Source organism: Peromyscus californicus, unplaced genomic scaffold (assembly GCF_007827085.1).
Source record: "Peromyscus californicus insignis strain IS unplaced genomic scaffold, ASM782708v3 Scaffold_7__1_contigs__length_154581171, whole genome shotgun sequence".
NCBI lineage: Eukaryota > Metazoa > Chordata > Mammalia > Rodentia > Cricetidae > Peromyscus > Peromyscus californicus.
Genome location: NW_026294595.1, coordinates 119,198,930 through 119,220,731, shown reverse-complemented (window position 1 = coordinate 119,220,731; position 21,802 = coordinate 119,198,930). Strand labels below are relative to the sequence as shown.

General features: G+C 42.7%; 1 protein-coding gene across 5 annotated transcripts in view; it reads left to right on the top strand.

Annotated features, from left to right (window-relative positions):
* The window catches only part of Dzank1 (double zinc ribbon and ankyrin repeat domains 1), a 63,987-nt gene that overhangs the window by 7,216 nt on the left and 34,969 nt on the right, over window positions 1-21,802 (top strand). For 4 of the 5 annotated variants that reach the window (XM_052725962.1, XM_052725964.1, XM_052725961.1 and 1 more), the window contains exons 4-10: window positions 6,505-6,619; window positions 7,934-8,030; window positions 9,672-9,796; window positions 13,847-13,932; window positions 16,876-16,993; window positions 18,532-18,645; window positions 20,418-20,510. In XM_052725962.1, coding sequence (XP_052581922.1) covers window positions 6,505-6,619; window positions 7,934-8,030; window positions 9,672-9,796; window positions 13,847-13,932; window positions 16,876-16,993; window positions 18,532-18,645; window positions 20,418-20,510 — 748 coding nt within the window. The remainder of the gene's footprint in view (window positions 1-6,504; window positions 6,620-7,933; window positions 8,031-9,671; window positions 9,797-13,846; window positions 13,933-16,875; window positions 16,994-18,531; window positions 18,646-20,417; window positions 20,511-21,802) is intronic. The other variant, XM_052725965.1, reaches the window with a different exon arrangement.

The following is a 21,802-nucleotide window of genomic DNA, read 5'->3' as shown; positions in this document are numbered from 1 at the left end:
ACTCCTACAGTGAGATGGAAGCAGAGATAGGTGAATTGCCAGCAGCTTGCCGACCAAGTAGGCTGAGATACATAGCTCAGAAATAACAGGGGCCAGCCTTTCTCAGAACAAGGTGGAAGGAGAGAACCAACTTCTGAAAGTTGTCCTCTGACCTCTTCATGCATGCTGTGACCCATTGTCTCCTCACCCCCTATGAAGTATGCATTTATGCACACAAAATAAATAAAATAAATGAAATGGAGAGTGATGAAGGAAGACACCTGACACCCACCTCTGGCTTCCACATATATACACACACATGCATGTGCACACATGCACACACCACATGAATATGTACATATACCACATGCGTACAAATGCAAAGAAACATTTTGGTTGCCACTAGGAGGATTACTTGCTATTAGCATCTAGTACAGTAGTTCTCAACCTTTCCCGTGCTGCACCCTTTAATACAAATCCTCAAGTTGTGGTGACCCCCAACTATAAAATTATTTTGTCACTACTTTATACCTGTAGTTTTGCTACTGTTATGACTTATAATGTAAATATATGATATGCAGGATAGCTGATATATGACACCCAAAGGGGTCATGACCCACAGGTTGAGAACCACTGATCTAGTGGGTAATGGGTAGAGTTGCAGCTTGTCATTTTATAATACAGAGGACAGCCCCTATGAAAAAGAATTATGTAGCCCCAAATTTCAATAGTTTTCAGTAGGCTGAGAAAACTCAACCCAAACCAAATGGTGAATTCCCATTGATGCAGCTTGCTAATTTCCTTGTAGTCATTCAGAAAATTCTGCTTTGTAGTGCTGATGACTGGACTTGGGGCCTTGCATATGCTAAGAAGACATGTTGTGAACGGTGCTACACCCCAGCTCTTTAATTCTGATATTTCATTGAAAGGATAGTATTTGTGGAGGTACCCAGAGATGGCTTTTATTCTGGGTATAATTTATGTTGGTGTGTACGTATTTAAGGTCACTATTCTGAGCCCTAATAGAAGGTTGTGTGTGTGTTTTAAATGCATCTTAGGCTCTGAGTAAGGTTTATAACTCTAACCTCAAACATCCTTTTTGGGGTGGGAGGGCTATTCTTGGGTTGATATCCTTCTACCTACCATGCAGCATAAGCTGGTCTATGGGCTGTTCTAGGCTGAACAGCGTCTGTGGGCCAGTGCTCTAGCTGGGTATCCAGGGACAGGGCCATCTGTGGTAGAGAGATAGCCTAGGCCTTAAAGGAGTGGAGCAAGCGGCTGAGAAGCAGGGTGACATCAGTGTGGGGTCTGAAGTGCCCCTTCAGGAACCATAGAAAAGTGCTAAGAAGGACAGCTGAGGTGGATGATAAATTATCATCATGGATAAGTCATCTTATGTGCGTCCACACAGAACCTGCAACTTTGGCCTTATACTTCAAATGCTTCTCCAAAGTTCAGTCCACTGTGAGCCCCTCCAGTCACTGAACATGGAAATATTCACTAAGCATAGAAAGACAAATGTGTTGTTAACACTGTCACTCGGATAGTGCTTACTTAGATGAATTTCATATTTCTAAGAATTTTTTCTACCTTCTAAAATACAGCTTACAACCTCTATATTATGTTAGATATTTCTCAACTGTATTAAGATTGATATTTATATATTTATGATTTTACATAAAAAATTTTAAGTCTTGGGGGATATTTACTTACTTAGACTTTTAAAACCTTTTTAAGGAATGTATGAAATCTGAGAAATTACTGAAGTGCAAGTAAAACATGTCAAAGATCAACCTAAAATCAACAAGAGCCAGGCAAACAAGGACAGGAAGAAGGCAGGTGACTGAAGGGCAGAAGTGGTGAGTGCTGGGCAGGTCAGCCAGAATCACAGCTCTGAGTGACCCACAAGGCACTGTCATGTAGAGAAAATTGTCAGGGGGCTGGGGAGATGGCTCAGAGGTTAAGAGCACTGACTGCTCTTCCAGAGGTCCTGAGTTTAATTCCCAGCAACCACATGGTGGCTCACAGCCATCTATAATGAGATCTGGTGCCTTCTTCTGGCCTGCAGGCATACATGCAAGCAGAACACTGTATACATTATAAATAAATAAATCTTAAAAAAGAAAATTATTAGGAAGTTACGCTCCACTGTGAGCTTTCAGAACAAGTAAGTCAGCGTGACAGTTAAAACATCCCATGATACTCCAAGCACCTCAATGATGATAGGACAGCGGTTCTGCCTGCCCCCAACATCTGCTTTTCCCTTCTATAAGAATGGCACCTGTGATTTTTAGCCAGGTACATGGTTGCCTAATAGGTATTTCCTAATCGTCCTTGATTGGTATGTCACCAGACCACAGCTCATGGATATATGGAGAAGTGACATGTGAAACTTCCAGACTCTGACTTTTAAAGGGAAACAGGGTGGCTTCTGCTTCCCACTGTGGATGTCAATCATGTTGGATCCTGAGAATGAGTGCAATGTGCAGTGATGGAAGAATAGATGGGAAATTGACCCCATGCCATCTGAGTTGATTACTTTTCTTCGTGCTGTGATAGAAATATCCGGCAAAGGCAATACAAGGAAGGGAGGATTTATTTTGGCTCACAGTTTAAAGGGCTAGTCCATCCGAGGAAGGGAATCATGGTGACAGGATGATGAGACAGCAGGTCACATTGCATCCACAGTCAGGAAGCAGGGGCTGGGTGGTGGGGAGAGTAGGGAGTGCAAAGCTCAGCTCACTTTTCTTCTTTTTGAAGTGTAGGACCCCAGCCCACTCCAGGATGGATCTTCTCAGCTCAGCTAACCCAGTATAGGAAATCTTCCATAGACATGCCCAGGGGCTTGTTTCATAGGTGATTTTAGATCCTGTTGAGTCAACAGAGAGCATTAACCATCCAACACCTCCACTCTCAACCCTCTGTCTTAGCCAGTGTTCTATGAGCAGGGCAAAGAAAGCAATTGGGAGCCGGCTTACAGTTCAGAGATTTAGTCTATTATTATCTTGATGGGGAAGCATGGTGGCATGCAAATGCCAGAGCAGTAGCTGAGAATGACATCCTGAGCCATAGACAGAGAGAGAGAGAGAGAGAGAGAGAGAGAGAGAGAGATTCTATTGAGCTTTTGAACCCTCAAAACCTACCCCAGTGACACATTTCCTCCAACAAGGCCACACCATCTAATCCTTTGAAATTGTGCCGCTCCCTGGTGACCAAATCTGTGAGCCTACAGGGCTACTCTCATTCAAACCGCCACACCATCTTTAGACTGCTTACACTGAGTGATTCTGGGTTGGTTTTTTGTTTGTTTTAAGTCATTACTTTAGTTCCGTTTGTAGTAGCCAACTCATATCCTAACACAGAAAGGAACAAACACCTCAACAGAGAACATGATGAAGTGTGATCAGATGGTCAACAAGTAGACAATACCCAAGGTCATTGATGTGTGGAGAAATCAGAACCCTTATATAATGTCCTTGAGAATGTAAAATATGAGAGAGTGGGGGAAGGGAGAGAGATTGGCCCAAGAACAACCATTTGTGAAAGAAGTCATACCATCTGATGGTACCACATGAAAGAGTTCACCCGCTGTGACCAATTTCCCCGAGGACTGGGGCTTGAGGCCCTAGCTTCTGGGCAGTTAGCTGTGCAGTGGTAGATACAGAAGACCCAAATGACAATGGGGTAAGGAAACACTGGAAATTGGGATTCTTTTCTGATTGAAAGTTTATGAATTAGCAAGAATAGAAAGAATGCAGCTGCATTTTAATGAATGCTTTAGATATTTATGTAAGAGGCATTTCATCTTTCAAGGGATTTCCCCTAGATTTGACTTTTTCATCTTCCTCTGAGCATCTAATAGCAGGTGTTGTTTTTGGGCATCAATTGTTCCGTTGTGTTCACTAGTAACTATGTAGCTACGTTTCACATCTTCATCAACTGTACCACTCATAGTAGAACTTAATCCACTCAAATGAGAAGAGTCCTTCATTGAAGCAAACAGCAGTCAAGTCCATGGCACCCAATGCTAGAGGCCCGAGGATTCTAAGTGTACAGTATCTACTGGCACAAACCTTGTATTTATATTATTTGTGCTGATTAGTTTTGGTGCATGTGTGCGCGTGCACGTGTGTGTGTGTGTGTGTGTGTGTGTGTGTGTGTGTGTGTGTGTGTGTGTGTGAACTTGACATGGCTAGAGTCATCTGGGAAGAGGGAACCTCGATTGAGAAAGTAACTCCATCATACTGACCTGTAGGCAAGTCTGGGCATTTTCTTTACTACCGATTGATGTGTGAGGGCCCATCCCACTGTGGGTGGTGTCACCCCTGACCGAGTGGTCCTCAGTTGTATAAGAAGGGCAGGTGAAGCCGGGCAGTGGTGGTGCACGCCTTTAATCCCAGCACTCGGGAGGCAGAGGCAGGCAGATCTCTGTGAGTTCGAGGCCAGCCTGGTCTACAAAGTGAGTTCCAGGAAAGGCGCAAAACTACAGAGAAACCCTGTCTCGAAAAACCAAAAAAAAAAAAAGAAGAAGAAGGGCAGGTGAGCATGTGTGGGAAGCAAGGCAGTAAGCAGCACTCCTCCATAGTCTGCTTCAGTTCTTGCCTCCAGGTTTCTGCCTTGAGGTCCCCTCAGTGATGGATGTAAGCTGTAAACCAAGTCAACCCATTCCTCCCCCAAGTTGTTCTGGCCTTGGAGTTTTATCAAGCACTAGAGAACCAAAGTAGAGCACAAGAGCTGGCAAATCCATGGGACTGAATGCTGGAGGGCCAAGGCTGGCAAGTGCTGTGTCCACCCACACAGACCTTGTATCTATCCATGTTATTAAAATGTCAGTCAGAGAAATGAAAGCTCCTTGATTTTTAAAAAGGAACTCAAGAATGAGGCCATTGAACATTTTAAATATATATAAATGCTTAAGTACATTTTGACTATAAATACCATGTATTTCATGATAAGTGTCAGGTAAATAGCTAACCTGTCTGACCAGAATTCTGGTCTCAGAGAAAAAGACCAGAGATAATTAGAAAGATGCTTCATAGCAGGTCCATTTTAAAAACAACTGTGATCCTTTGAGAAAACCACTTTGGCCTTTTAATCAGAGATTTCTGTTGGCCTTTTATTGATAAATTATCTGTTGTCTGTACCCTTGCAGTATAGATTGTGTTTATTTATTTTTTAAAAATACTTATGAGCTAGTGGTTGTAGCAGGAATCTTAAATGGTCTTATTAATAAAATCAAACCTGAGGCCAGTTATTGGGGTGAATGCTGGAAGAAGCAGAACAAGCCACAGCTAACCTCACCTGGCCAACTTCTCAGCTGATCTTGTTTCCTCAGACTGGAAGCCTCTGTGTCCTCATATCTGAATGGCTCTCAGCTGAACTGCTTCTTGAAAGCCTGAAAGCTTAACCAACCAAATACTACTAGTTTCTGGTCTTCATGCCTTATATACCTTTCTGCTTTCTGTCATCACTCCCTGGAATTAAAGGCTCATTTTCTGGGATTAAAGGCGTGAGTCACCATGCTTGGCTGTTTCCAATGTGGCCTTGAACTCACAGAGATCCAGACGGATTTCTGGCTCTGGAATGCTAGGATTAAAGGCGTGAGTGCCACCATTTTCTAGCCTCTGTATCTAGTGACTGTTCTGTTCTCTGACCCCAGATAAGTTTATTAGGGTGCACAATATTTTGGGGAACACAATACCACCACAAGTGGTGGTGTCATATGCCTTTAATCCCAGAGTTTGAGGCCAGCCTGGTCTACAGAGCGAGTTCCAGACAACAGGACAGCTAAAACTGTTACACAGATAAATGCTGTCTTGAAAAAACAAAACAAAAAATAAACAAGCAAAACTTTTGATTTTTTTTTAAATTTTTATTTTATGTGTATGAGTGTTTTGCCTACCTGTTTACTGCATGCATACAGTGCTCCTGGAGGCCAGAGGAGGGCATCAGATCCCCTGGAGCTGGAATTACAGACAGTTGTAAGCCACCACATGGGTACTTGGAATTTAACTCAAGTCCTTTGGAGGAGCAGCCAGTGCTCTTGAACTGGCAATGATCTTCCTACCACAGCCTCCTGATGCTGGGATTCTAGACATGTACCTCTGTGTCTGGCTTTCCAGGAATGGTTTTGAAGTTCCAGAGCAGACCTAGAAGGAGGATACAAGAAATGTAAGCCACTTTCCCAAGCTTGAGCTCCGCGGGGCTGAGGCCAGTATTCTGAGAGCTCAGGCCACTGCCAGGAGGCAGGCAGGATGGGAAGGAGTGCTGCACACTGGCCTGAGGCTCTGTGAACCCTACTGGGCTGGAGCAGGGTCTAAAGTACCAGAGCCACTGCTGAAGACTGACACCACCAACCCTTCACCCTCTAAACCTCACACCTCAGGTCCTCCTTAGCTCAAAGTATATTTTGACTTTTCCAACTTAAAATAGAATAAATGTAGAGGCTACATTAAGTAACTTTAGCATCATCTTAACTGCTAGCCCCCTTTACCTTGAATGTTTGTATAATATACTCTCTTTCAGAGACTGCAGAGAGAGTGGAATTGTAACAAAGGTATTTCAAGTAGACTATGAACCACCGAAGACGGTCTCTTCTGAAGAGAGTGTTGAAGATGCCCTCAAAGGTTTTTCAAAGCAGGCAAGTAATGAAACCGAAGAATGTTCAGATTGTCACTCCATGTTTCATCCTTTCTTGCTCAAAGGGCACACCCTCCCTTTCATTACAACACTTCTACTGACAGTCAGATCCTTGTGATTAAGGTCAGGATCAACCATTGTGAAGAATCTTCATTGATTTCCCAGCCTTGCTCAAACTTTTCTCTGCCTAAGATCAGAATTCTGACTGGGCACTGTCACTGCCTGTGCTCCGTTGTCTGCAGTGACTACCTGTGATGAAGCATGCCACCCGGGGAATCAGCTCCCATGCTCACCCAGCTTCTCTGCTTTGTCTGTGAACTCTGCATAAATTCCAGATAAACAGGCTGTGAGCACTCTTCTCCATCCCTGCACCAGGCCTTTGCTGGGAAAAGTGACCTGAGCATGTGATTCCTTGTTTTTTTTGTCAGCCTTTCCCATTTGTAAGCTCCAAGATGGCAGTAATTAGGACTGCCATCCTTTTAGCAGAGCTTATGGGCAGGCAAGGGAGGGCAATGTATATTTGGTGAATGGATTAGTCAGGCTAGTAGACCATTCCAGTGTGTGTTGACTTCTATTAGTTAAAGTCTTCACCCACCAAAAGCTGCAACTCTTCACTTCTTTGGAGAGTTAATCTGATAGACCTAAGAAAGGTGTTTGAAACTTCAGCCCTGGGTTGTCAGCACCAGTGATTCAGCTAAGAGGGCCAGAGAGTGGCCACCCAACCAGGAAGTTTCAGTCATGGGGTACTTGTTGAGAATGACAGAGAAAGTTTGTTGAGGGTGTTACTTAAGCTGGTGGTAGCCCTGAGACCAGAGCACATGTTGTGGGACCAGAGTGGATGCAAGTGGATGAGGTGGGTCTGTAATGTGATCATCACAGGGATAGTCATCAGAGACTCAGGTCTGAATCAGAGAGAAGGGATGGAGTACACAAAAAAGAAAGGCCAAGGAGAAGAGTGTTTGGAGGGCTGTCTAGGCAGGTAGTATGCATAAGGCCTGTTGTTTTTGGTCTGACCCCACTCTATTTTCCCCTCTGATTCCATTCTTGTGCTGTTATTGTCTCTAATAATGGTACTATCTATGGCTCCTATCTTGGCTGCTTGACCTGGTGAGGCCTACCAGCCAGACATGCTGCTCACCAAGTAGCCCATACACAAAGCTGTGGGTTTTCAATGGAAACAGACCTCACTTGATAAAAACTGCTCCAATCCCTTTCAAGTAAGAAGTGTTCACCATGACACTGTCTCTGCCACGACTTCTAATTCTCACACTCTAAATGTATATAATCAAGTGCCATGTAATCTCTTCATTCCTAGGAATTAAAAAATGGATTTGTCGGACCAAAATTAAAGAAGAAGTATAAGAATGCTGAAAATAAATCGACTTGGAACGTTAACCTTAGACGGCTTGCAGGTACGATGAGGTAGAAAGAAACACTCTAAGCAGGCTTCCTGCATGCTCACTGCACGCTTTCTTATGGACTTGTATTGAAATAAGAAAAATGGGAAGGCAGGTTACAATTTGAATATTTATTTTATTCTAGCTAACAGATTAAGACCATGAGAGATAAACAAACAGTCTGATAAAATTTGATTTATTGAATGATTATATTGAAGGAACCATGAGGTGCCTCACCAAACAAAGAAAGAGTGATCAGGTTTGGGGAATGGGTGGTGTTTGGGTAAATTTTAAACAAAAGCAGAGTTTTGCTAGAATTGAGTAAAACTGAGTTGCAAGAGAAGGGCCAGCATCAGATATGGATTCAGGTTTGATTACTTTGGAAACCACAAAGGTGCATGTAGGATGTGTTCAGCACATGGTTAGAAAATGAGCCTGCTTTTTTATGTCTTGGGGGCCAGCAAAATAGCTAAGCAAGTAAAAAATCATTTGCCATGCAGATATGCCCTCATGGCTAGAAACCTCCAGTAAAGGACTACGTCACATTCTTTTCCTAGCAGCGACTACGATAAAGTCAGCCCTCCTAAGTCAATGAACTAGAGCTGAGAAAGAAATAATTAACCCAGTCTAAGAAAATAACCTTCCTTGATACCTTCTACAGCATTCCATGTCAAGCTAAGAAAACAGACCAGTCCAATTGCAAAGTCAGCAGGTAACATCATTTCAACTAAAAAAAAAAAAAAAAAAATTGCAACAGCCTCTTCTTTGCATGGCTATTGCTTACTTACCCAGGAGTCCAGAAACTTTGCTGTCTGAAGTCATGTAAGGAAGATCTCACCTTTTTCTTTTTTCTCTTTTTTCATGACAGGGTTCCTCTGTGTAACAGCTCTGGCTGTCCTAGAACTCACTTTGTAGACCAGGCTGGCCTCGAACTCACAGAGATCCACCTGCCTCTGCCTCCCAAGTGTTGGGATTGAAGGCGTGCACCACCACCCAGCTTTAGAGCTCAGCTTTTCCTGAAGACACAGTCACTTTGTTGTTGTTGTTTTAGAAAACAAATAAACAAAAGCCCCAACAGTATTATTGTTGTTGTTGTGTGTGGGGTGCATGTATGCTACAGAGGACAGCCTTTGGGAGTCAGTTGTCTCATTACACATAGGCTCCTAGGACCAAACGCAGGCTGTTGAGGTTTTTGTTTGTTTTCTAAAACAACAACAAAGTGACTGGATCTTCTAGGAAAAGTTGAGGTCTTCCTTACATGACTTCAGACAGCAAAGTTTCTGGACTCCTGGGTAAGTAAGCAATAGCCATGCAAAGAAGAAGCTGTTGCAATTTTTTTTTTTTTTTTTTAGTTGAAATGATGTTACCTGCTGACTTTCCAACTGGACTGGTCTGTTTTCTTAGCTTGACATGGAATGCTGTAGAAGGTATCAAGGAAGGTTATTTTCTTAGACTGGGTTAATTATTTCTTTCTCAGCTCTAGTTCATTGACTTAAGAAGGCTGACTTTATCATAGTTACTGCTAGGAAAAGAATGTGACGTAGTCCTTTACTGGAGGGTTCTAGTCATAAGGGCATATTTGCATGGTTTTATACAGTAACAGATAATCACAAAATAATGTTTTGTGATTTTATATTATATTTAATATAATTGTAGACCTCAAGGTAGGCGAAAGAGCAGACCCTAAAACTCTGAAAGATCTTCGATTCTCCGCGAGTCCACTGGAAATCCCAGCCTACCATGAAGGATCGAGTTCTAGAATACCTACTCATCAGTCCCAGGTAACATTGGTGGAAATTCTTTAGGCATTTGAATGCTTCCCAGCATACATTCAGACAGTATCTTTCAGCCTTTAGCCATGTTGCAGGAGGTGTCCCAGCTCTTGGAAATGCTGTGTCCAAACGGAAAAAGCTCCATGTTCATAGAGCTGTCCTTTGATAGAGATTTGAAGCAGACAAATAATAATCAAGTAAATAGTCACACAAATTTTTTGTTTGTTTGTTTGTTTGTTTTTATTTTTGAAGACAGGGTTTCTCTGTGTAGCCCTGGCTGCCCTGGAACTCCCTTCATAGGTCAGGCTGTCCTTAAACTCAGAGATTCGCCTATCTTTGCCTCCAAAGTGCCGGGATTAAAGGCATGCACCACCACACTGTCTGACTACACACAACAATTCTTTTTTTTTTTTTTTTTTTGGTTTTTCGAGATAGGGTTTCTCTGTGTAGCTTTGCACCTTTCCTGGAACTCACTCTGTAGTCCAAGCTGGCCTCGAACTCCCAGAGATCCGCCTGCCTCTGCCTCCCAAGTGCTGAGATTAAAGGCGTGCGCCACCACCGCCCGTACACAACAATTCTTAATCAGTGATGTCATGCACAAGATAAACTTGGTGATGAGATAGCACAGTGGTTCTCAAAGTGGGTTCCCCACACCTACAGCATCATAGTCACACAGGAGTCCATTTGAAATGCACATTCTCAGCCCTCATGCCAACCCTCAAACAGAGACTCTAGGCATGGGACCAGTTTCTGCATTTTACTCATCCATCCTTCTGGCCTAACATTGACTTCAGGTCAGGCAGCGAAGTAGAGGATAAATGACAAGTGACAGGTAGCTTTAGACTGAAGTTACCAAGTTTGTGGGTTCTGTGATGATCTGGAATGCCAGAGCTACCCAGAGTGCCCATTCTCATCTGCAAGCAGTTATTGGCAAGGACTTCCAGTCCAGTATTGCCTCCTGAATAAATGAATTTGCTACCAGAAACCTATATCTTCATGTCTACTAACCCAATTTAAAATCTGAGAATCAATCTGGAACCTGAACCAGTATGGGAGGCAATATATATGTTATAAAGGCGAAATGAAATTCAGTGTCTCACAATATTTGGCCAAAAATGACCAGTTTATGACTTCTGGTACAGGCCTTGTCTGATGTAACACAAAAACATTAAACATTATACTTCGTCCTTAACAAAATCACTCGGACTGCTCCCCATTGTCTACAGAATTAACTCTGAAATCCCAAGCTTTAGTGCCCATACTGTTGATGTGAACTCAAGCCAAATGGCTTTATGAGCTTCAGCATCCTTCCCAAAACGAGTATTGAAACCCCTCACATGCTGCAATGACACCTCCCTTCCTCTGGAATGTGTACCCAAATCCATGCCTGACTCTTGTCATAGGAATATTAGACAAATGCAAAGTCCATGTTGATGCCATATGCTATGAATTTCTATAAGGTAACTGTCAGGTTCTTTTGTTTTGTTTTTAGAAATAATCTCATGATATAGTCCTGGCTGGTCTGAAACTATGTGAACCAGGCTGGCCTCAAATTTGTGCCGATCCTCCTGCGTCTTGCCTATGTTTTTAAATTAAAATATAATTACATCACTCCCCCTTCCCTTCCCCTTTTCCAACCCCTCTCATGTAGCATCCCCTCTCCTTACTATAGCTGAAGGTTTCCTGTGTCCACTGGGCTCCTGCAGCCACTCAGACCCAAGTAAACACACAGAGACTTATATTACTTATAAACTGTATGGCCATGGCAGGCTTCTTGCTATCTAGTTCTTTTTTTTTTTATTTAATTTTATTTTATTTTGCAATATAATTTAGTTCTACATATCAGCCACAGATTCCCTTGTTCTCCCCGCTCCCGCTCCCTCCCCTTCCCCGCAGCCCACCCCCCATTCCCACCTCCTCCAGGGCAAAGCCTCCCCCAAGGATTGAGATCAACCTGGTAGACTCAGTCCAGGCAGGTCCAGTCCCCTCCTCCCAGGCTGAGCCAAGCGTCCCTGCATAAGCCCCAGGTTTCAAACAGCCAACTCATGCACTGAGCACAGGACCCGGTCCCACTGCCTGATGCCTCCCAAACAGATCAAGCCAATCAACTGTCTCACTTATCCAGAGGGCCTGATCCAGTTGGGGGCCCCTCAGCCATTGGTTCATAGTTCATGTGTTTCCATTCGTTTCGCTATTTGTCCCTGTGCTTTAGCTATCTAGTTCTTATATCTTAAATTAACCCATTTCTATTCATCTATAAGTTGCCATGTGGCTTGTGGCTTACCAGTACTTTACATCTTGCATCTCATGGCGGCAGCGGCTGACAGGGTCTCCTGACTCAGCCTTCCACTTCTCAGAATTCTCTTCTCTCTTTATCCTGCCTATACTATACTTCCTGCCTGGCTACTGGCCAGTCAGCGTTTTATTTGTCAATCAGAGCAACACATTCACAGCATACAGAAAGACAACCCCAGCACCCCACCTTCTCTCCAAGTCATGGCCTGCCTTTCCATTGTTGTATACATTGAGGTAGCACAAGTGATAGATTCTGCATCTTGAGTGCTGGGGTTGCAGGCATGCACCACTGATACCTGGCTGATATACTGCTCTTTAAAAATGTTCAAGGCAAGAAAGCTGAAGAAGGACTGAGGAACCACTTCAAATTAGAGGTGACAACATGGATGTGACAAATAGATTCAAAGTATGATATTAGATTCAGGAAAAACATTTTCCCTAGACCAGGAAGAAACATACATAGCTATAAAGGACACCATTGGCATAACCAGCAGGGTGTAAATGTGTGTTTGTGGATTGTAATATCATAGCCCTTCACTCCTCTGACTCTGACACGTGGTTTTCTTAGGAAATGCATACTCAGCTACTTAGGGACTAAGGGCTATTGTGCCTTCAACTTATTATCATGTGACTCAAAGAGAATAAAGAGATATGTAGGAAAATGTTGCCATATGCAATTGTTTGAGCTAGAGGAACAGAAGTTAGTTTGCTATTTTGATAACTTTTTAGAAAGTCTGATATATCAAAATAAGATGTTATATGCTCAGTGTGGTGGTTCACTTCTTTAATCCCTGGTTTTAGGAGGCTGAGGCAGAAGAAAAACAAGACCAATCTGGGCTACTTAGCAAGACCCTCGTCTCAAAATAATATTACAGAAATAGAGTGAAATGGCATAACATGGCACAACTCATAGGGCATAGTGAATGTCCAGGAGGCAATGGCTGCAGTTGGCCAGTGCATTTTATTATCAGTAGTAGTATGGCTTGCTTCTTCCCATCAACTTTCTTTTTCAGACTTCCGTTCTGTCTCAGTCTGTCGATCACATCAGTGTATCCCAGGATGGGCCATGTGTTGCCCTGCTGTGGTACCTGTGTTTCCTTACTGCTGATTCCTTTTGTTTTCTGTCTACTTCACACGCTTTCCTTCACTTTCCCATGCCCATCTCGGTTGTTAGCACTTCTCCCTAAAGCCTGCAAATGTGAATATTCTCTCCTCCAGATTCCTAGGAAACCCACACGAGTCTGTTATCTTGCTGAGTCCATAAGATTTCAATTGTACAGATATGAGGGCTGTGCTTTAGGGACAGGGACCGTGTGATATTCTGTTTTACCCATTTTCTGCACCAAACACAGAAGAGTTAATTCAAATAACCTATTTGAATAAGTGAGTCCTTTTGAGTTTTCTAGAAATAATATCTTTAAGACAAATGGATACTAACTTAAGTCTCCCAGTTCTAAAATACTGTCTGTCTAATAGTAAATTCAGATATCTCTTTTTTGTTTGTTTGTTTTTTTCAAGACAGGGTTTCTCTGTACAGTTTTGGTTCATGTCCTGGATCTCGCTCTGTAGACCAGGCTGGCCTCGAACTCACAGAGATCCGCCTGGCTCTGCCTCCTGAGTGCTGGGATTAAAGGCGTGCGCCACCACCGCCCAGTTTTTCTATGATGGTTTTAAAACTTGAACGCTGGTAAATGAATCTGAATGGATCTTCCCTTCCCTTTTTGTGACCTGTATTCCTAGTTCTATCTGTGTTCTCAATTTCAGTCCCCTGGCTTTGCACACATAACTGGCCAGAAGAGTCTGACAAGCACGGAGATCACACGGATCCAGAGGGACACGGACTTCCTCAAGTATGTAACATGTTCTCTACCGGTCTAAGATCAAAGTCACACATGGTCCATGGAGATTTAAAATGAAATATAACACGGGATTTGCCCATCACTAGCTTTTAAATTAAATTTGTTGAGACAGGGACTTGCCATATAGGTCTGGCCTGACACTTGCTATGCAGTCCAGGTTAAGCCTCAAACTTGAAATAGTTTTCTTGCCTCAGAATCCTGAGTTTTGGCATTTACCATGCCTAGAAAAATTTTAGAGTTTTAAAAACATATAGTTGGGAAAAAGAGGCCAGGACTGGAGAGATGGCTGAGTGGTTGAGAACACTAACTTCTAGAGGACGTGGTTTAATTCCCAGCACTCACATGGTGGTTCACAACTGTCAATAACTCCAGTTCCAGGGGATCCAAGACCTTCTTCTGGCCTCTGTGGACATGGGCATGTATTGCAGGCAAAACATCCATACACAGAAGATAAAACATAGAAAAAAATTAAAAAAGAAAAGAGGCTAGCCAACATACATTAAAATGTGTATCGTAAAGAGTGTGATTGACACATGTATATGAGACTAACACTACAATCACAGAGATGAACAAGTTCATCCCTACACTGGACCGTCTTACCCTGCCCCGGGGACCAGTCATCTGTTGATCTGGTTCTTGTCAGTCCAGTTTGCATCATTTCCATAGTGATGGAATAAATCAAATGGCCTTATTGATTCAGCATAATTGTTTTGAGATTCATACATGTGGCTGACATCAAATGTCTACTCCTTTTATTGCCAAGCATTCTGTTTATTATTGCATCTATAGCATGGGCACCCCACAGTTTGCTTATCCATTCACTTGTAAGAGCACATGCTCCTCCTAGTATTTGGCTAACAAGTCAAATTTTAAAACTAATGTGAACATTTATACACAAGTACATTGGCTTTCATGTCTTTTATGGTAAAGACAAGGAGTCTTAAAGGAGAATGACTAGGTTGTATGATAGGTGATTTATCTTCTCAACCTTTAAAGAAGCTATCCAGTTGTTTCCAAAGGAGGTATATCATTTATATTCACCTTGGCAATGTCACAGAATTCCAGTTTTTACAACTTGACCAACACTTCATATTTTTGGACATTCTTGTGAGATTGTAGTGATATATCATTGTGATTCTAATTTATATTTCCCTAGTGATTAATAATAGGAATCTTTTATGTGCTTATTTGTCATGTAAAAGTCTGTTGACATTTAAATTGGTTATATTATTTATATTTATTATTTTTTATTATATATAATATTATTTATTATATATTTATTATTATTATTATTAGGTTGTATTAGTTCCCCCTTGTAAGATAGATGTTTTACAAATACTTTCTAATATTTAGTTCTGTAATTTGATGAAGTCTAATTTACTTGTTTTTCTTTTATAGTTAATTTTTTGTTTGTTTTTCAAGACAGGGCTTCTCTTCTATGTATCTCTGGCTGTCCTGGATCTCATTCTGTAGACCAGGCTGGCCTCAAACTCAGAGATCCACCTGCCTCTGCCTCCCAAATGCTGGGATTAAAGGTTTATGCCACCACCGCCTGGCTATATTTAATTCTTAGTTTGTCATATTTATGAAAAACTTCACAGTTTTTCACATGTCACATGCCTGTAATGACAGCCTTAAGGATGTTGAGGTAGGAGAATCACAAGTTCTGGGCTAGCCTGGGCTGTATAGCAAGTTCCAGGTTAGCCTGGGAAACACAATAAGACCCTCTCAGCTTATTCGCAACATGGCAAATGAGAAGCAGAGAGTTCATGGGCTGAACCAGGGATGGGTATAACCTTCGAAGTCCATTCTCTGGTAATGTGTTTCACCAGCCAGGCTCCACAGCCTTCAAATGACACAAGAAAGGCCTAGTACTGTAAATCTGAGCCTGTGAGTGTCATTGCAGATTCAAATCATAACATTTCACTGCTATCCCCAAAGCTCATTGCTGTCTCATAATGCAAAATGCAATTTGTCTAACCATGACAGTCTACATAGTCTTAAAAGTCTCCTTAAAACTGATATTAGCCGGGCGGTGGTGGCGCACGCCTTTAATCCCAGCACTCGGGAGGCAGAGCCAGGCGGATCTCTGTGAGTTCGAGGCCAGTCTGGGCTACCAAGTGAGTTCCAGGAAAGGCACCAAAACTACACAGAGAAACCCTGTCTCGAAAAACCAAAAAAAAAAAAAAAAACTGATATTAAATATGGAATTATTTAAATGTTTTTGTCCTGTTGTTGAGTTTACTCCTATGCCACTATGAAAAAGCCTTCTTTAATTCTGGTGGCTTCATTTGCTCAGACAGCTACTTGCTCTAATAATAAGTAACCACTCTTGCCTTCTCTTAACTAATATCTTTAGGACATATTATATCTTATAGTTTACTTTTGTTCCCCTACTTAAAGTTGATTTCTTTTAGACAAAGTATAGTTAGGTCTTACTTTAAAAAATTATATCAGAATCGGGCAGTGGTGGCACACACCTTTAATCCCAGCACTCAGGAAGTGAAAGCAGTCAGATCTCTGTGAGTTTGAGGCCAGCCTGCTCTACAAAGGGGGTTCCAGGACAGCCAGAGCTACACAGAGAAACCCTGTCTCGAAAAACTAAAAAAAAAATTAGACAATCTCTGAATTCTAATGAAGGTATTTAGAAACATACACACTTGATTCTTCTCAAGAATTTCCCCTCCAACTTTCATGTCCTGTGAGTGCATGTGTGTGTGCCTGTGTGTCTGAATTTAATTAGAGTTGCTTGCATTAGCATGGGCTACTGTTCAGTAGGTATATCACTGATAAAAATGCTCCGCCCCCAACAACCTTTTACTGCCAGTAGTCCTTTGCAGGCGGCAAGATCTCACGCACCCTCTCCCTTCCATTACATATGTAAGAATGTTAGTGTAGACCCTTATGGAGAAATGGAAACCTGTCTTGCTGTAGGTGTGCCCACTGCCTGGCTTCCCGGCCATCTGATCCCTTTTCTCGATTCTGTCACGAATGTGGTGTTCCTGTGCCGCCCATATTTGGCTGTCGTCTTCCACCCCCAGAAGCCTCTCAGGTAAGCTGCAGAATGTTTGAAAACATTACTTTTTGGTTTGTGTGACCCATATGGGTTGCCGTGACAAGGGCCTGGCACATGAGCCACAAATGTAAACACTCACTGAAAGAATTTTGAGCACATTGATCTCTTGCTGTCCAGATCCTTCTTGAGAACAGAGAACATGCTTCTAACAGAATTTCTTTTGCATGGCCTTGGAGAAGACATATTGAGAAACAGGCTGAAATCTTACTGTTTAAATGGGACAAGATTGGCCCAAAACTGTGTTCATGTACCTCAAGCTAGTAAGGCTTTACCGATAGATGTTTGTGTGGGTTGGACCAAATATAAAACTTAAGACTGTTTTCAAATTAGCCTGAGTTTTTACTTTTTTAAATTAATTTTATTTATTTATTTATTTATTTATTTATTTATTTATTTATTTATTTTTTGATATAGGGTTTCTGTGTGTAGCCCTGGCTGTCCTGGAACTCACTCTGTAGACCAGGCTGGCCTTAAACTCACAAACATCCCCCTGCCTCTGCCTCCTGAGTACTGAGATCAGAGGCATGTGCCGCCACCACCCGGCAGCTTTTACTTATATTGAGCTCTTTTTCATCTACACATGCAAGTAGAGATGTGTGGCTGCTTGGGCACACTGAGAACTTATTGAGAGATTACAGTTAGATTGCCTGTTAAAATCCTGGGCAAAGCGCTGGAAGAATGTCTTAGTCAGTAAGGCACTGCTCGACTTGAAAGCACACAGGCGAGCTCAGTCCTCAGCACCTAGCTCGCTCTCCAGCTGTGGGGCTGCAGGCTTAGCATCATTGGTGAGCTGCAGGCCAGTGAGAAACCCCATCTCAAAGGAGATTGACAGCATTCCTGATGATGGCACCGGGGTTATCTTCTGACCTACACACACACAAACCTGTGCACACATGTGCACTTGTACATGTATGAACACACACATTTTGATATTTTTTGAGAATCTCGTACATAAACACTACACCTATATCACTCCCAACCCTCCCTATCACAACACACACACACACACACACACACACACACACACACACACACACACACAAATTCTTTTCAGAAGTTAAAATAGAAATCACAATGAAAGCAAAACCGTCTACTCAAAACAACGAGAACAACAGTAACCAACACAAACCCTTGGGCACGTCACCAGTCTGTGGGTTACTGCTGCTCCTCTTGGTTTGCCGCTAAGATTGTCAGCTTAGCAATGTCTCCAGGAAGGAAGACCCTGTACAGCAACAGTCACAGACGTACCGCACTTCCAGCCTGCCCAGCCCTGGAGGAGTCACTGCCCAGGGCAGGGAGGAGGGGAGCAACCTGTGAGCTCCACCATGCTTTTGTGCAAATGGCCATTTTCAGGAGCTTTTCCGTTTATTTAAGGTTTTTTACTCTTAATGGCAATAAAAAAAATAATAGGAAAGGCAATTATTTAAAAGTTTACAAAAGCAAATCAAACCTTATGAATGAAGTCCTGTCAGCTTTCACCTCCCAAGTCAAATCTGACTTTTTCCTTTGAGCAGATGGGCGTGTGTGCAGAATGTGGAAGTATGGTACCCATGAATACCGCCATCTGTGTGGTGTGCGAGGCTCCTCTTGCTCCACAGCTGCGGGCACAGGCCCACTATCACCTGAAGGTAGGGAATTGTGATTCTGTGAAAACATGAATGAGATATACAGAAGGTGATATTTGAATCACTATGTGTCTGTCTTCAGCTGGTAGAGTGGACTAATGATTGATAAACTAATGTCTCATGAACAAACCCATTCTGATTTTTGGGAAGGTGTACTGATCCAAATATATAACTTGTGAATAGGATCTATAAGGGAAATCCCTACACATATTCCCTGAAAATGGATTTTGAGGGCAAATTGCAATGCAGTTAATTTAGACAGTTCTTTGCTTAAGTATTCAGACTTTAATATTGAAATTAATTGTGGGGGCCCACAGAGGTTTCCTAGTGATATCTGAGCTTGCTTTACCCAGCAGGGGTGCATAAGGGGATGGCTTGACCATGTGCATGGTTACCAGGTGTTTAGAAGAGTCTATACTTGGCTGTGTGGTGTGCTTTGATCTAGCAAAGGGGAGGTCTTTTGCCCTGCCCCTTGGCTTTGTTATAAAAAGTCCTTTTGCAGAGACAGAAGGGGCCAGTGGATGTTGACCCAGGTCCTCCTGAAGCTATCCTGTGTTTCTGTCTGTCCCAATCTCCACTATCTTTCTATCTAAAAGTTTCTTATCCCTCTCTCCTCAAGAGTACCCTGGGTAAAAGTGGGAACTGGCTTCCCACAATTAATATTGACTTACAGCTGTTCACTGAAAGTGGTTTCATGTTTTTGTTTGCTCACTCTGATGGTGGCTTCTATTTTGTAGAGGAAAAGTGGTAGAACTATTCACACCCTGACATCTTCATTGCAGCTGAAGCTTCACCCCACAGCTTCCTGCAGCGGCTCCTAGGGGCCTCTTTTAGGGAATCTGACCCTGCCACACACTGCCTGGCCTCAACAGCTTTCTGAAACTGTGATGCAAGCCTACATGACCCCCTTAACATTACATCTTTCATAGCTACAAAACTAATACCTGTGCGTGGTGCTACTAGGTTCTGCTGCCTGCTCCAGATAAACTCTGGCTCACTCCTCCCACACTGGCACTGGTCAGCCTCTGCTCCTCGGTGGGTGACTGAGCCTGCCAAGCACTGACCTGAGCAGTTGTGCTACTTCTTTCCAATCCGTCTGCACTGTAGAAACTGGGGCCTTCTGTGGGTGGGATCTACCCTGTAGGCATTTTCCTATTATCCAGGGCAAAATGCGAGGTTTCTCCTTAACTGTATTAATCTTATTAACAGTTTCATCTTCCCCTTTTCTCCATCTCCTCCTCCCTTTCTTCTCATTTCCAGCTCTATCTAGTTCTATCGTCTCCTCTATTTCTGTGTTCCATCTTGACTCTTGGACTGACGTGGGAAGTTGCATTAACATTCTCTTCTGACAGTCACTTCTTCCACTTCTATCTAAGTCATAACCTACAGAAAAAAAAACCCTAAATTCATAGTTAGCATAAAGTCTCAGGACCCAGCAGACCTGTAATCCACACACGAGCCTCTGCTGCTCTCAAGTCTTTCTCTTCGTGGTATAGGCTGTCAGGTTTCCCACACTGGGGATGGAAACCTAACCATTGGGAAATTTCAAATTGTCTCCCTTACACGAAGTGAATACTGTCTTCAGTTTGCTTGCTTGTTTGCAGTCTTGTCTCTTTTAAAACCGTGGTCTTTTGTCCGGCACTATGTTACAACAATCCCCAGACCAATGCAGTATTCCCGACTGTGCTGTCACACCGCTGGCTGACTGACAGGACTGACAGCCAGCACCTCCACCCTGTCGTTGCTCATTCTGTTTCTCATCCCCTGTTGTCAAGGAGAAGGTCATCTGTCGCACCTGTGGCACCGTGAATCCTGCTCATCTGAGACACTGTGTTGTCTGTGAGGGGACCCTGCCTACCACACAAGAGGTAGGTGGACTGAATGTCAATGTCCCCATCTTCGGTGGTCACTAGTGCTCGGTGCTGATGTTGACAGAGAAGGCAGACATGGCAGTGGGAGGAAGGAGACCATTATGAAATACAAGCTAGGGCTACGAGATGGCCCAGCAGGTAAGAGCACTTGCCACAGAAGCTTGACAACCTGAGTTCCATGGACTTCACAGTGAAAGGAGAGAACTGACTCCCCAGATAATCTGCTGACCTCCACTGCAGACATTTTATCTATGTTAGTCTTCTGATGCCTGAACATAGGATAACTTTCCACTTACTTCTGTCCAATTTCATTTTCTTTCTTTCACCAGCACAGGTGGTATCATATTTAACCTTACAGTATCACTCTTTACCAGCACATCATATGTGCTACCTTATGATGTCACCTTTTTGTCTGTAGAATCTATGGTTATGTGCTTCTCTTATGCTTGGTAATATGGTTGTCATGTCCCCTCCTTCCATCAGGCCAGAGATGTGTGAATTTTATGGTCTTTTCAAAGTCTTCGCACTTTACATCCTAGTTTTTTTTTTTTTTTTTTTTTGGTTTTTCGAGACAGGGTTTCTCTGTGCAGCTTTGCGCCTTTCCTGGAACTCACTTGGTAGTCCAGGCTGGCCTCGAACTCACAGAGATCCGCCTGCCTCTGCCTCCCAAGTGCTGGGATTAAAGGCGTGCGCCACCACCGCCCGGCTACATCCTAGTTTTTATTTTGCTTTTTATTATTTCCTTCTCTTTGCTTTGATTTTAATTTGGTCCTTTTTTCAAATTTCTTTTGATTTATTTGTTCACTTACTTATTTTTAAATTTTCTTTCTTATTTATTTGTTTATTTTTTTGTTTGTAACTATGTAACCCTGGCTGGCCTGGAACTCACTATGTTGACCAGGCTCACAAAGATCTGCCTGCCTCTGCTTCCTGATTGCTGGAATTAAAGGTGTGCCACTATTCTTGGCCTTATTTTTTTCTTCACATTTTCTATTTAGTGTGTGTGCACACGCATGCACATGAAGGTCAGAGGAAACCATTTTCCCCTTCTACTACGTGGGTCCTGGGGATCAAACTCAGGTCGTCAGGCTTGGCAGCAAGCACCTTTACCTGCTGAGCCAGCTCTCCAGCCCCTTTCTAATTTCCTAAAATAAGAACTCAGACCACTGACTTTAAATTTTTTTTCTCTTTCTAGCACAGAATGTGAATTTCTCAAGATCTTCTTTAGCAAAATTCTGTGAATATAAATGTATATGTTGCATTTTCATGATAATACCATTAAAAATACT